Source organism: Chelmon rostratus, chromosome 18 (assembly GCF_017976325.1).
Source record: "Chelmon rostratus isolate fCheRos1 chromosome 18, fCheRos1.pri, whole genome shotgun sequence".
NCBI classification, from domain to species: Eukaryota; Metazoa; Chordata; class Actinopteri; order Chaetodontiformes; family Chaetodontidae; genus Chelmon; species Chelmon rostratus.
This window is the reverse complement of record NC_055675.1, coordinates 16144229-16160899: the sequence shown is the minus strand read 5'-3', so window position 1 is coordinate 16160899 and position 16671 is coordinate 16144229. Positions and strand designations below refer to the sequence as shown.

General features: G+C 42.2%; 1 protein-coding gene across 1 annotated transcript in view; it reads left to right on the top strand.

The window, feature by feature from the left end:
- Positions 1 to 16671, top strand: part of lpgat1 (lysophosphatidylglycerol acyltransferase 1) — a 45155-nt gene that overhangs the window by 19065 nt on the left and 9419 nt on the right. The window contains exons 5-6 of the mRNA XM_041958562.1: positions 2057 to 2336; positions 7535 to 7661. Of these exons, the coding sequence (XP_041814496.1) occupies positions 2057 to 2336; positions 7535 to 7661 (407 nt within the window). The remainder of the gene's footprint in view (positions 1 to 2056; positions 2337 to 7534; positions 7662 to 16671) is intronic.

Here is a 16671-nt window from a genome sequence, read left to right as displayed (position 1 = left end):
TTTTTTTTTTTGTTTTAAGGATGTATAAAGGCATATAATGTTAAAGTTCATCTAATGAATACACTTAAATTATCTGGTCACAATTGAGCCATCTAGTATGTGTGTATGTATAGTGCTAAATCCTCACTGTGGAGTCAGGACAAGCTGGCAAGTAAGGTGTACTCTGTACTGTACAGGCTAGCATAGTTACAAACAAATGTTTTAGGGAATATAAACATAGGTTTGGCATTCTTTTTTATAACAGAAAGCAAGAGGGGGTCAAATCGACTAATCTGGCCAACTAGTGAAAAAAGTTCCCATGGGAGGAAATTACAGGGATGAGATGTAGTTTTAGTTAGCATTAGCAGCTTTGGTAAAAAAAAAAACAGGAAAGTGTTTGCTTGGCTAAATGGCAGCAGGTAACAGAAAAAATGTGAAAGTGTTGCTATGCCTGCTCCAGAGACATTATTAAATAAAGTGCATGAAAACACATCTGCACCTAGTTCACATTTTCACATTCAAATTGAAAATAATTAAAAATTTAAATGTAGCTTTTAGGTATATTTCCAAGGATTATCTTATGTCACCTGGGATATTTGCTTTTCAAATTGAGCACCCTTCTTTTAATTGATTGAATTTGAATGTTCACTGTGATTACACATCTGACCGGTAGTGAATGCATGTATACTGTGCACCCTTTGCTTTTATATCATACACTCAGTTGCCAGTTTATTAGGGACATCTAGCTAAAAATAATTGAAAGAAACTGCTCAAACACAACAGTCCTGCAGTAATACCATGAAAAGGTGTAGTGTACAGCTTTTGTTGTCGGGGCTGTCAAATTGTATTAATTTATACTGACAGATGTTTCTTGTATTTCATCCACCCAATTTATGTCAATGCCTACAAAAACACCTGTCAGTGTTTAACAGTATACAGCAGCACCACAAACTCCAGCCTCTGAAATAACAGTTTAGTTCAATCGGTATTTGTCAGTTTCAACAAAATTGAACATTTTCACCTTCATGAAGGTAGGATTTACTGCAGGACTGTTGTATTAGGCTGCATTAGCTTTAGCTTGGCGTACCTAATAAACATGCACGCACAAGCATATGGGAGCATAGCGGAAAGCAGAGCAAGTTGCTCACTTAAAGTGTGGACAAAACATCTGATAATGCAGTCAAACCAAAACCTATGTCCAAATGCAAAACATTAAATGAAAAAAGATATTCCTCTGACATAGGGAAACAGGAGAGGTACTCAGTCTGACTTTAACAACAGCATTGTGGAGAACATTTCCCTCAATTCATGTGGCTCTTGTAGCTGCAGTTTAACCACAGCTGCAGCCTCAAGGTCATGTATAGGTTTGTGATGTGTTTGAATGCCCGTCTCTCTCTGTGAATCAGAGAGTTTGTAACTGCAGCTAAGACTAAATCTTCACTGATTTTTGTTTTGGTTAAAAAAATCATGGTTTTTAGCCATTGTCCTTATGTTGTGTTATGTTATGTTATGCTAACAGTTTTACTACATACAGCTGCACATGTGCTCACATGACACATACAGAGTTCAGCTTGGCAATGCTAATGCATTTAGAATGGCTTTTGACCGTGCCTAGCTAAAAATCAATCCCATTCCTCCTCGTCCCGTCACTGCTAATGCTCTTAATGTTGTCAAGGCCATCATGTTTTTGCATCCATTTCAGTTGTGCCATTAATGCTGCTCTGAGTGCTCCACACTTTTACTGCATCTAACTTCTGGTTTGTGGTAGCTTGTTTTCATTTGTTTAGTTGTTTGTATGCTGACAAAAAAAACATCTATCTTATCAAGTGAATGAATTAGCACTTAGCCTCAATTACTTTGTTTCCTTAAGGCAACTAAAGAAACCGTTTGAGATAATTGCACTTGTTTTGAGTTTAGTCACCTAGTTTAAGACCCCTTTTTTAAGTGCTGGTGGTCTGAAGCAACTGAAACCCCACTGGAATCTCTGCCATAGCTGTTTCACCTGCACCTAAATAACAAATTAAATTATGATGCTTAGATTGTTTATTTCCTGAACAAATCTCCTCTGTTCCTACAGGGTAAAGCTCACCGAGACAAGCAACTGGTCTACCTAAAAGATCACCTAGACAAATACTACCACAGCCGCGACAGGAAGTGGATAGTGCTGTTCCCTGAGGGCGGCTTCCTGCGCAAGCGACGGGAAACCAGCCAGTTGTTTGCCAAGAAGAACTCTCTCCCCCACCTGACCCACGTCACGTTGCCTCGTCTCGGGGCCACCCACGTTATCCTGAAAACCCTGTCAGCTCAGCAGGAGAATGGCAGCGTGGGCAGTGAGACTGGGACCCCTAATCAGACAGGTAGCTAACTAACACACATACACACACACAAAACTTTTCTCTGTGTGGCACGAGAGTATTTGTGGGATCTAATTGGATCTGTCAAGTTTGTTCTAGTTAGGACTGGGTCTACTATTCAGGATTTTCCTTAGAAAAAAAAAATGCATAGACTCATGCAGAAGTATCCATCCATACATGTAACCCACTGAAGTCTCGCTGTGTATTTATTATCAGAGATCCTGCCCTCTGCCCCAGTTTTCTTAATTTCTTCATATTTCGCTGTGGCTGGGACATGTCTGGGCTGCAACCTTTGGACAATTGGTTTGTACCAAGCCACTGCCGCCATGCAGCCGATGTCGGGGCTTTATCAAAAGGTAGCGACCAGGTGCCAGACTATAAGCATGCCTTTATGCCTTGATTTGAGAGCAAGAAGTTTTGCTCTGTTTCATAGGCTTTTAAAAGCTATATATTAGTTCCATCATTTCTAAAAACATTCATTCTATATACCCCATTTTAATCAGAAGCTTAAACTTTAATCAGTTCAACCTGAAATCAAAGATAAGCACAAAAGTGAGTCTCCAGGCCAGCCCAGAATGTCTGCTTTTTGGTTTCAATCTTATGTACATGTACTCCCCAGGGTCTCATCACATCTTAAAATGAGGCAAAATGTATGCAAGCCCACTTCAAAAGCCTCAGCTGCTACTCCTTTGGCTGTGAGGTGAAAATGTTTTCACATTAACATGAATCTGGAACAGGCTTGGGTTTTTTTTTCTGATTGACAGCCATTGATTGAAATGTTAGATGGATTTTGAGTATATTGTATAAGGCCTTTTGATTTCCTGAACACAAATGAAGTTGGGATTGAATTTGAAGGTGTTCTTTGAAGTTTTCTGGGTCTCAAAAAGTAGAATGCTATTTCTGGGGAAGTCTGGCAGAAGTCACGTTTTTTCCTCCTTTACTTCACAATCGTTGTGAGCTCTTCGCTCTGCTGTGTACTCACGTAGATCAAATGCGGTCTTGTGTTGGCTAGAGAGTCAAGGATGGAGCATGCTTCAGACATGAAGCATTAAATTATCACCTCTGTGTCCCATGGTCCTCTGGGAGTCCTGTTCTTAAATGAAAGGTGACTGGTGGTAGAGATTGCCAGGAGTGGAAAGAGGTGACATGCACAGGTGCCAGAAATTGCATCAAGGTCCCTGAAACCCCAGTGGTTCTTTGCAGGAGAGTAATTTTTCTGTCTAGAGACCAGCCCTAAATACAGCCAGTGAGCAGGAAGATAACTCTGCAATTAACAACCTTTGAGAGGCAAATTTCTCTTTGGACACTTGGTTTTATTTGCAACAATTTAACTGTTTTACAAAAGAGAAAGCAAAAATGAACAAAGCAAGAGAACAAAAGTGGGGTGTGCATTTTTTACTGTACTATTTCCATATTGTCTTTAGATCCATCTGGATCCAGATACTATACAGCTGTCATTTTCGTCCCATTATTTTATTATTCACTTTTGCTGAATTTGACAAACAACAGTTACCATGTCTTTCATGCTACCTGGATCTGGCCTTGCTTCAGGGGGAGGCTAGTACCTCCTTAAATCTGCATGGTGGACTAATGTAAAAATACATGTTCATGGTTTTACTAAGCAAAATTATCCTGATTACTCAGCAAAGCTGCTTCTTGGAACCATCTCAACAAAAAGAACAGTGTTAAAACGTCCATAAACCTACAGTAGCAATGAGTCCCCCATGCCCATGCACACTGCACGCTTACCCAGTGGACTCCCCTGGCTTTGGTTCAAAATCCATTTTAAGGGTGTGCTGTGTTAATTGTAATTTGGAGAGACTTTGGGCCAGCATTATTGAGAATGTGGCTCAGGGAGTTTAGCCTTCCGCAAGCTTGCTAACACAGCTCTGTGTCCTACAGCCTCAGCACTAACAGCAAGATGCCGTCAGTTTATCCCTCTACAGGACAGACTGTCAAACCAGAGGAGAAGTATTTCTTAATCGGCGGTCATGAAATTTAGATAAAGGCGAGCACAGATTCATTTATGTGCTAAGTGACGTGCTGTATGTGCACTTCTTTCTTTTTGCTTTTCGGCTAATTTAGCACAAGTCTCTACCATCTCATCAGTATCAACAAATGCTGGTGACGGCAGAGGTTTTGTTTATAACCTCTGGCAGGATGGTGATTTTCAAGCACTTTAGATTTTTGGTCATGTCCCCCCTTTTCACGTGTACTGGCACATGAATTTTTTCCATGCTGTTGTTTACTGTAGTTTCAGTTCATATCCCAGTTCTCTCTTTATCTCCCTGTGTCCTCTCCTCTGTTCCAGGAGGAGGGGAAGCTGGTTGCTGCAGTAGGGCTTGTCCTTCCACTTGAATCTAGCTAATGGCATTAAAACCTAGGGCAAAAAAAACACACACACACACAGAAGAGCGCTCCCATCCTGTGTGTGCGTGTGTGTGCGCGCCTGTGCGTGTGTGTGTGTCTGGCTGATCAAAGACACAACTCTGTCTCCCTCTGACCCTCTCTGATGCTCTGCAGAGGTGCCCACAGCTTGCTGACTCACTCAGAGACAAATGGGCCACTTGGAGAAAATAGGATTTGATGTAAATGTGTGTGCCGCTGTGTATCAGCCATGCAATGTCAACCGGGCTAAAATACACTGCTCAGCGCAGATACAAAGCACAAGGGTCGCTGGTCGCCAGTGCAGTTACTAGTCTGCAGATAAGGCTCTGTGTGCTGCTAAGACTGTTAAGGTTTACTGTATGTGCTATAAAACAGTATTTACAGTTGACAGGTAGGTAAAGTTCACAGTTGTGAGTCATGTTGGGTGGGAATGGAGCTCCATGTGACCGAAAGGTAAATGTGTTTGATAGCACCAACCAATCAGAGGCAGTTTTTACCCACATTTTAGTCAGTGGGAGGTACAAGTGTTGTAATTGGTCTAAAGAATGGCCTGATGGGGAGTCAAATATCTGCCATTTCCTTCCGCTAACTGTTTCCAGAAGTACAGGGCCTGTCTGATGTCATTTTAAATTACCTTGGCTGCTTTTATTACAGTATTGTTTGTCACAGCGTATAGGGCACCAGCGATACCTTGGCTCAGGGCCGCGGTCTTTGGCCGGCCACTCACAGGAGACGATGGCTGCCTTTCAGCACACTTGGACCAAGATCTGGATCCAATTACCCACACAGGGATAGCTGTGGTGTTCGCCAGCCCCATCAATACCAAGGATGCCTATCACGTCACAGTAGCATTGGTATAAATGAGCCAGCAGCCCGTGCATCAGCTGCTTTTTTTCGTTTGCTCAAGGTTTCTGAAACCAGTAAAACCAGCTAAGTAACCAGCGGTGTGCATTCTTAAAGGTCTTGTGTGATTCATAGTCCTCTGCCCTCAGTTTTCATGCAGGTGCACAGCTATGCAGAGGGCTAAACAGAAAATGACAAAAATCCAATATTGTTATAAACTAATCCTGCTCATTGACCTCCAACATGACAATCTCTATTGGGAAAGACACAGTTCTATCGTCTCATGGATTATGTCGTCATATCAAAGTCTTCTAAATAGCTAGCAGTCAAAATGAAATGGATTTTGTGGTTACTACGGGCGGCATTGTTTGTTGAGAATAAAAGGTGTCTATATTGATATGTACTAACAGGCTAAATCAAAGGAGTTCTGTGTTTGTAAACCATAGCTGTTTGTAATGTCTCTGTCTCACTCTTCTACCACCTCGCCCAACATTTTTATGCGTGCAAAAAGATTGAAATTACCACTCGTTAGCAACATGCCCTGCTTTTACTGCTGTTGACACGTACAGAGTGTAACATGGCTGATCAGTTGTAAAAATTTCGCTTGGCCTTGTCACACATGCATGGAATGTTTACCTCGCATAAAGAAGCCTGTGTTCTCAGAGGGGGGAAGCGCTTTGCGGCACAGTAACAGCAGCCTGGGCTGTGACATTAGTCAAGCAGTCAAATATGCTGCACTGCCTCACGTCAACCTCATTTTAGATGTGTCCGTGCTGACTGAGGCTGCTTGTGTTTTCTCCTTTACACTTGACAAGCTTGTTCAGCTTAAAGGAACAGTGTTTGGTTAATGCACTCGTTTGCTGTCAAAGCCAAATCCGGCTGCTAAGGTTGTTATCGGTTTCATATCTGCATGTTCAGCGCAAAGGCAGGTCTGGGCATGTCTAGTATGGCTTAATTCCAGTGTTGGATGCAGGTGAAACATGCGTGCATCAGTCTAAAGTGAAGAAACGTGGCTTTCAACAATTTAATTGTGGTGAATCAACTCTTGTATGTTTCTCAAGATTTACCGCTCCACATTGTGACACACATCAACATACTGTGGAAAGACACTGGTTCCTAAGTTGTCAAAAGCCACAGCAGTACTTCACACCCACAACTGATGTTGGAGTCAAGCTCAGGCCTGAAGGTTTCGAGTGAATAACAAGGCAAGAAGTGTAATGTAGAGAGGAAGCACAATCCCGATCGTACACCTTCTTTCATTTATTATATTTTAATCTTATTTGCGGTTACATGCAGGTGAGCGCAAAGCTGACCCTGCATAATGTACATAAATACTTGCACACATGCACCCTCGCAGCTGATGAATTTCTATCAAGCGTTTCTCTCCCATCTGTCATCCTGCACCTTCCTGACTCACTGCTTTCTTCACCCTTTTTCATTTCTTCTCCACCTGTCTCACCCTGCCATTAATGGAGGATGAGAAATTTGTGGCTTTCATTTGGTAAAATAACATGATATTGAGGTGAAAATATTTCTTTCACTGTGACTCATAGACCTAGCCACTAGCCAAATTTGGTCAAGTTAGGACTTCAGCTGGAGAGACTGTTTTCCACCAGTCAGTTTGGCAGGTAACCAGCCTTCATTTGGCTGCACTGCTGTCAAATAAAAATCTACTGGGACATCTAATAGTTACAGATACTGTTCCTCACCTGGACAACCAGGGTTCAGCCTCTTTGATGGCATGCATCTGATCAATGGAAGTGTCATTGACTCTCTACCAGCTGTGAGGCTGCTGTCCTTGACCTCAGGGCCTTATTGGTTGCAGCCAAACAAGAAGGCTTTCACTGTGTGGATGATTTATGTACACCATGCCTAAATTACTGGGTAGAGTTGAGCATGTTCTTGCCTCGATCCCTGCCTTTCAGATGTGCTCTAACTCAGTCCCTGTATTTGTGTTTCTTCCATGACAGTTAATAAACGTAAAGGCCTGCAGTGGGTAATAGATGTGACCATAGCTTACCCCAAAGCAAGGCCCATGGACATCCAGACCTGGATCTTTGGCTACAGGCCTCCTACAGTCACACATGTACACTACAGGTAAGAATAAAATTAATACAAATTTTAGTCATTACATTCACATTCAGATTTCCATGTAAGGCAACTCGTTTTCAAGTCATTTGTCATTCGCATGAGAAAGAACAACATACACACACACACACACATCCTTCATAAGAGGACTCTATATTACAAGAGAGTCTGTGATAGAGATATAAGTCACTTAGGCGTGAAACAGAAAGACTTTGAGACTATTCATGTGACTCACTATCGAGGGAGACCTTGAGGACTGTCCACCCACTGATAAAACAAGTTCACTGCAGAAACACAGCTGTCCAGAGGGCCCCTTGAAAGAGTGACAAGGTGCGTTCACATATCTCAGCGTTGTCTTTGTGTTCGCCACCCTGTCATTATGTTATCTCATGTATGCAACGTGTTTGATTGCTTTTCCCCTGTGTTGATTGTAGGCAGAGGTGGCTAAAGAGTATTTTCTTGCTAACCTATGCTTCAGATCTGACACTGCATATACATAATGGCATTAGGCATTTACAGACACTCTGGCCCTGCTATAATACATTAAAAAATGCTGAAATGGTTAAGTGCTTAACCGACAGCAATTTGAAGATATCACCTTGGACTTTTGGAAATTATAATGGCCATTTTTCTCAATTTTACTGGCAAAGCAATTTATTGAGAAAATAATGAATCAATAATGAAAAGAATTTGTAGTTACAGCATTAGATTGTTGTGTAGTTTTAAAGTTGTGTTTCTGCATATTTGACAGCCCTGTTTTAGTGCTGATTTAAAAGTGCTTGAATGTGAATGTGACAATGACAATACCCCAAGAAAGAATTTTGGGAGGTGATATTGCAGTGTAACCTTATTGTTTTTTAAAGGACATGTTAACTTGTAATGTGACAACTTGGACAAACAAAAATGTGGGCTGTAACGAAGACCGAACACATTCATCAGCCTGTATTCTGTAGCGAAGTATATCGCTGCTCTTATGCAAAACAAATGCATTTGCCCCTCCTGCTGTCAGTGCCCTCCAGGTTCCCCTCTAATGCTAATCCATCCACTCAAGGATATGATGGTGGGCCAGGATTAGATTTTCTGTAGACTCAGTTCAAGATAAATGTGGCCCTCTGTGCATTGTCTTGACATGGTAGATCAGCAGGGACATATCCTCAAGAGTCATCAGGTAGAACACAACTTGACCCTTAATGCTTTCTTCTTTGCCGCAGAACAACCCCCTGACACAGCTCACATGTGTGTTCACCCACGGGTGCAGGGTGGGATAGGGCAAACTAAAAGGTGATTTATGAAGCCCTGGCTTGCCGGTCCCTCTCCAGTGGCTTCTCTGCCCACTTGGAATAAAGCTAAGGACTCATTAAGTCTGTAATTAGACGAGCAGAGGATGCACTAGTCCCACTCCACCTCGGGGACTCTCTAATCAGCCATTGACACAATCAGCTTCCCTCGCTTGGTCAGCAGCTCTGCAGCCTGGGGACGGACAGGAAGGCACCCAACCAAGCTAAAGGCACAGCTGTTCCTGTTACAACTGTGCACACTCAGTTCCAGCCGTGTAGATGACACTGATCATACAGAAGTTAGTCTCATGCTGGTACAGGCGCAGAGTCAACAAGAGGATTAATCTGCCTGCTGATCAAGGGAACACTGTGGGGGAGTGAACAGTATGATGCACTTTGGTGATGCAGATAGGAGAGGTGGCTAGACAGGTGTGCCACCTGACCCTACCCGAGTGTTTCTGCTGGGCCAGTTTAGGACAATGTCTGTAGTGAGTGCAGATTTTTTTGCACCAGCCTTCCTACATGTAATAAAACTTAAAGAATATCATAGAATTTTGAGAGCTAATGCTCCGGTGCACAGCAAGGGTTCAGGCACCATCAGAGCATCATAACCAATACAACAGTCACACAAGTCAATTAGTGATCGTCACACAAAGCAAAGACAGACGAACCGTTCCCAACATCATCATCCATATCATCAACAGCAACAGTAACAATGTAACAGTAACATCAAACAAATCTTTTAAGATTTTGGGCATTGGTTGTAGTGTTTTGAGAGTAAACAGTTTTTTTCGGCAGACTCTGTGTCGGAAAGTTTGTCTTTTTTATGCCGCAAAACTTGGCAAACCTCAGACTGGGTCAGTCAAGGATTCTGAGTTCTCCGGGGAAGTCTGAGAATTTTACAAATGGGTCATTTCACCAAAATATACTGCTAATGCGCAAATTGAACCAAAAGATCTTGATGAAGAACCAATGTGGGGTCACAACGTCGGACTTTTCCTAATTTGATCAAATAAAATGAGCTTTTAATAGTGATTCCTTGGGAGGCACAAATTTAAAAACCAACCTGATTACACCAGCAGTGAATAATACTCCAACATGGTGAGGATAAAAGTGAAATTTTGTATCTGGAATGTTCTGGAAAACATTGTTGTTGAGAAGTTTGGTGGACTAGTTGTTGCTGCCGTCACAGGCGTTGAATGTTGATGTATGTCACCTGTTAGCTAGGTGTCAGCTGCAGTCTTGGTGGTGTGTTCAGGTCCAGCAGTTGAACAGAAGGCACGATGCGTTTGAGCATTCTTTGCAGTCGTGTTGGTATTTTGAAGCCCCTAATCTGCCTGCTTCTTTGTGAACTGTCCTTGGTGATAGGCCACCATGCTCCTCCTGTGGTATCTTTTTACGGAGCTGTATAGATTACTACTGCGCCTAAGCCTCAGCTTCAAAACAGCAGCTGAGAATTGAGTAATATTCTAGATGAATCCACGCTGAGCGCTCTGCACTTTTTTTTTTTAATCCTTCCACCTCCCTCTTTCTCTCACTGCCTCCAGTCCTCACCCCTCAGCCTCACCCTCCCTCGCTGTGTCTCCTGCCCTCTCCCCATATAATCTCAGACTTCCAGATTGCAGCATCATAAGCCCTCTGTGAATGGCAGATGGGAGAGTTAGGTGGGCGTACAGAGGCCGAGCAAGGGCAGTAGTGGGTGTTAAATACGTTGAAATCCTTTTCTTTTAAATGCACCTTCTCCTCTCTTTTTTTTTTTTTTTTTTTTTGCCGCTGTGTGCGTTTCTGAAAGCTGCTGTTTGAAAATATCTGAAAGGTGACGTGATTTATGGAGTCTGAGTCTGCCTGGTCATCACATGGATGCTTTCGAGCTGCACACCTGGCTTTCTCTCCGAGACCATGCACTCACACAGAATTGTTGAGTTTGCAGCTGCACCGCGTTCTTAAGATATCTGAGGCAGATTTTCTTTTTCTCCAAGCACTTTGTAGAAAGGTTGCAAAGTCTGTAGACGCTAATGTAAATCAAACACTGCATTTCCTCCTTTTTTACTGAGGTTCATTCAACACCTCACCCAGGATCAATATCTCTCAGACCTGTGTTTTACCTGTGAGTCTAATGAGTGCCTTGGTCATTAGAGGTGGTTTGTTGGGATAATGAATGAGTAAACAGATTTTTTTTCCCCCAGTCATCCCCCACCCATGTTCACTTCATTCCATGGAGAATCCTCCCCAAGAGGTGCCAGAGCTCAAAGCCCACCAGCAGATGTGGAAGATTAGGTATTTGCTGGTCCTTAAAATCACTGAAATCAATTTTCTCAAACAAAAGCCTTAAAAAGTCTTAAATGTCATTCACAAAAGTCTTAAAGGTTCAGTGTGTATGCAGGATTTATTGGCAGTGTAGTATAATATTCAAAGTAATACTTTCATTAGTGTATAATCACCTGAAACTAACAATTGTTGGAACTCATTAGAATGAACTCGTCATATCTACAGAGAGCCACGGAGTCGGCCATGTTGCACCACCATGTTTCTGCAGTAGCCCAGAACAAACAAACCGAACACTGAGTTTAGAGAGGGCCTGTCGCCGTAGGGGAGGGTGAGGTGAGGGGTCTTCAGCTGGTTGCCATCTGAAACCCCACTGCTAGATGCCACAAAATCCTACACTCTGGTTCTTTAAATATTTTTGTCTTGCCTGCAGACAGTAAGGTGAGTAATAAAGTGTTTTTGTATCAGATAGTAGGTACCTATAAATTACACAAGTAGTAGATTTTTTTTCTACAGTGAACTGTGCAGGCAAGAGGCTTTTTTAACCCTGAATGCCACAACCAGTGGGTTTGAAAGGCATCTCTCCTTTTAAAAAATCACCCAAATTACACCACTTATTTATAGCAACAAATGGTTAAAATATAAATTGTGGGCGGATTTTCACATTTCCAAAGGTCTTTGAACGAATCATGTGCAAGGAACGCTTCGGTCAGGAAAAACAACCAAATCCAAGCTTAAAATGTTGATATCCCTGAAGTCGACTGAACTGCATTTACGTGAGCAGAGAGGAGAGGACAAGAGAGATCATTTGTAGAGGCTGTAGAAATGTAAATAGTTCAAGATGTCTAGAATGTGGAGCCCCCCCCTTTTTCTGCCTCCATGCCGGTGACAGCTGTGTTTGTTTTTGGGTTGTACGTATGTCGTCCCATTCTCATCTTAGAAATGCCTTGAGGGAATTTCTTTAAACTTGGCACAAATGCTCACTTAGACTCGAGGATGAACTGATTAAATTTTGGTGGTCAAAGGTCACTGTGGCAGTAATTGTAGTTCCCAGTGTTGTGGACACTTTTTATTATTTTTGGCATTGTAACTGTGTTATACTGCATAAAAGAAAATTTTCAGCTCTGCCAACTTCTAGCCATGATTGTGCTGTTTCCATAGAGGTGCAGGACTTGCTGTTTATTACTGTGTAAAACGAGCCCACAGTGAGTAAAAATGTGACAGTAGCATTAAAAACGCCCAGAAACTGCTTGGGGTTCTGGGTTCATAGTCATTTTTGTGGCTCCCATTAGACCTGTAGCAAACGCTGTCTCTGATGCTCGCTGCGGTAACTAGGAAACTCCTAATGGTCAAGACTTTAGCAAAAACTTGAATTTGATTACTTAAAGGTTAACTTTTGTTTTTTTACAACCTGGACTTTATTTGTAGCATTAAATACGACCATTTACTCACCCAGACAACTTTGGTGGCATTTGGAGTCGTTTTGAAGAAATTAGCCCAAGAGGAGCGGCGCGTATATCTGTATAATGCGAGTACTCGGGGCACCCGTGCGCAGCCTCTGACGTGAATGATGTCATATCCGAACGCCACGCAGCCACAACACGGCTAACTCTGCAGCTAAAGATTTAAATGCGCAATAACGAACCATAGCTGTGCCAAATTGCAGCTAAACTAGCCTACCGCCGCAAGAGTTAGCCGTGTTGTGGCTGGCTGCTCGCAGCGCGCGGCGTTCGGAAATGACATCATCCACGCCAGAGGTAGTTGCCTAGAGACGCTGGAACATCCCACCTCGGGCTCAGAGGGGAACAGCACCAGCATATCATAACAAAATATTGGAATATGAACGAGTTTCGCAGCAGATTATGCGTTATATAGAGGCTGCGCATGGGTGCCCCGAGTACTCGCATTATACGGATATACGCGCCGCTCCTCTGGGGCTAATTTCTTCAAAACGACTCCAAATGCCACCAAAGTTGTCCAAGTCCATGTCAATTTAAATAAGTATGTCGTTCTGAATTGTTTCGTACTGCTGGGAAGTACAGAAAAAATGTGATATTAAAAAATAAATAATTCTAGGTTGTATTGCCCCTACTGGTTTTCCATCATGCTTTTAACACTACTTTGGCCGGTATGATCGTGCAACAGGTATTGAATTGTCTTTAATGTGATGTTAAAAATACCTTTCAACGTTTTAAATTTAACTTTGTGAACACTGCAGAAACCCTGCAAGAATTTTCATGTAAATGTAGTAATAGAGTAAAAATTACACAATGGCATGAATGGAAATACTAGTAAGAGTACCTCAAATCTTAACCTGAGAATGGTACTTGAGTAAATGTTTGTGAAAATAAAACTTATTTAAGACTTCCAGAGGCTTTTGTTAAACATATTCAAATGATAGCATGTCTGTCTTTGGGAGGAGCTTTTAATGATTAAACTGACCTCAAACATGTTCAGAAGCAGCAGGGTGTTCTGACATCTGTGTGACTGTAAAGTCAGTCCGAGACAGAGTCCATATCCACCTGTGACGGTGCTTTTATGGCCCCTTACTAACCTCTGCACTGATAAGAGGTCGATGCTCCCGTGCTTGGCTGTTATTAACCTCTTCACTGCTCCTCCAACCCCCTCCATCTCTCCCCTGTGTCCACAAATCACAACAGCAGCGCTCTGCCAGAGGCATATGGTCATGGTGACCCGATAAAGGTGTGCTGCTGCCACGTAGACACAGAGATCAAAGTGGAAATAAGGGGAACAAAAACATTTGCTAGTCACTCAAGTTCAAGTCCAGAACAGTCACGTTAACACCTGTAGTTTTGTTCGGTTGATTCAGATACCAAGTGGTATCAACATGAACTGACAGATTTATTGTCAGCCGTCTTTCATCATCTGCGCCACATGGCCTCATGACGAAAGTCACGATCCGGTAACTGACAGGAGGTCATGCGACAGTACACTGCCGCTTATTATGCATATTTATACTCTCTGGTGTCACAAATAGCTCACAGAGAATTAACTAATCACGAGCATTGTTGTTCGACAGTGCAACCCAACCTCACAATTCATAAATGGTGACAAGGAGACAGAAATGGGACAATAAAGAGGTACTTTGTAGCATATTACAGCAGGATAGTTGCTGTGTGGTGGCTATTTTTCACTCACTTCACACACATAATACTGGAGAAAATGTAAAATGCAGGGAGGCTGCAATCTGTGCACAAGCGCATATCTGTTTTAACTCAGAAAGTCACCTCACTCAAGAGGTGACGCATTAACCGTGCCTATAAAATGATCTTTTTTAAGTATAGGCCATACATTGCTTATACAGACCAAGAGATTTCTTGGCAGCTCACAATCAGAAGATGGATTTAATAGTAGTTAAGCTTTTCAATATAAAATTATGTGGTTGGTGTGCTCTCACAAAGCACCAGAGTCTGCTGGGAGGTCTTGGTCTGGTTGTTAAGTCCAGAAGTTTAGTCCACACCAGCCAAAATTAACTGAATCAGGCAATCCTTTTTAAAATACTGTTTTAGCTTTAACAGCTTTTAAATATTGGCTGCTAAGAATGTCAGTTATATCCTTGTATCCTTACAGACGTGACAAGCTCATGTATGATCCATGTGCAGTATGTGACACATTTCAGCTGTGATGTCCACTCTGCATGATGGAAACAACGCCCTCAAGAAATGTTTCTTGAGTGTTTCCATAAGAGAGCCACTTTAACAGATGTTAAGTCATTTTTAAAGACGTTGCAAATTAATTGTAAGTCATGGGTAATGAATAATCGTCAAGGCGTAATACATCTTTCTACAAGTCTGAAACATCATGAAGCTTGTTAATGTGATAACATCACCTCACCAGTGCAAACACACCCGGACAGAGATGGGATTTTCCCTGCAATCGATGTTTACTTAAGGATTAACTGTGTGTCTACTGGGTCTGACACGCTTAAAGTAAACACTGGGTTTTCCTTCCAAGACTTGATTTACACTGCACTATTCCATTTTAGCCACTCAGGACATTAGTGATTAGCAGTGCACCTTGAAATAGTTGAAAATAAACCCTGCGTAGTTGTAGTAGGCTTCATTGAAAACTTCCACTTTCATTTCAGCTTGTTGATCACATCATTTAACGACATGATTCAATGGCTAAATTCGATGTAACTGGAGTTAACGACGCACCTGCACACCTGGCAGAGAACGATCAGAAACCTCGAAAAGGTGGTCTATCAGAGTACTGATCCAGATTTCTCAAAACTTGCATAAAACCTTATCAGGGTTTGAAACAAGGATATGATATCTACATACTCCAAAAACCTGCTCAATTAACAGTGTGAGCTCTTTCTAATTAAGATTAACATTATTAAGATTCAGGACACAAATACTGAGTAATACTGTGACAGCATTGTCATTGGAAGAAGTGTTAATGTGTTAGTTGACACATTGTAAATATTAAGTCTGTCCAGCCTTTTTTAAATAGCAGCCATGTTTACGTTAAGTGAGCGAGTTTGCATTTCAGATAAGAGAACGTGGCAGCTGGTCTGCTTACTTCTGCCTCGCCTCAAGGTCTTAGCCAATGCCTCAGCCTTAAAGTGAGTGCTTCAGTATTCTGAATAAGTTTGTATGTGAACAGAAAGTAGTCTTACGTATCAGTATGTTGCCAGTTTCCTCAACTTCTCTCCCTCTGGCCGAGCCCCTTCTTCACATCTGCTGGTGAAGATTCTGTCGTGTCCGTTGTTCTGCACCAAACCATTTCCTGGAACATAGACAGCCTTGAGCTAGAAAGGAAGCAGATTAAAGACTAAATGGAGCAATTAAAGAGTGGACTACCGTCCCTCAACTCCTCTCTGATTGCAGATAAGCACTTGGCATTCTGCATACAAGAGCCATATAAGAGTTGTGTGCATTGTGTGCTTTATCGTAAAATTATACAAGGACATCTCCATCGTTCTTGATCCAGTGTGGCACAAATGTTACTAAACCTTTTATATGCTTTATCATACTTTAAGTTATTCTTTAATTGTTGCTTTAGTGGTAAAACTGACCTTCACTCGACAGGAGGATTGAAGGAAAGAACACAAAGGCAGCAGGTTGGGATTTGGAGCTTTATTGCACATAGATGAGGACCCTTATCTTAACTAGAAAAAGACAGGGAGCAGGACAGGAGACCTTTTTTTGGTCCCCGAGCCACACTGGCTGCTAATCTCAATATTCACCTTTTGCAACATTGTGCCCGAGAGCAGGCCTCCCAGGGCACCTCTTTGTTTCTCCAGATTTCACAGCCAGAGAGATTTAGGGCCCTACAGAGTCCCCAAACAATGACTGGCTGCCCTCCAAAGAGACTTGTTGAGTGGACAGACTTTTCCAGCAACAGTCCAAATTTAATTAGCTTCCCAGCCTTGTTAGAAGGGGAAACAATATCTCAAGAATAAGAGCTACACAGGAGCTAAATGGTTCAAACAAGGCCGTAAAGACAGAGGA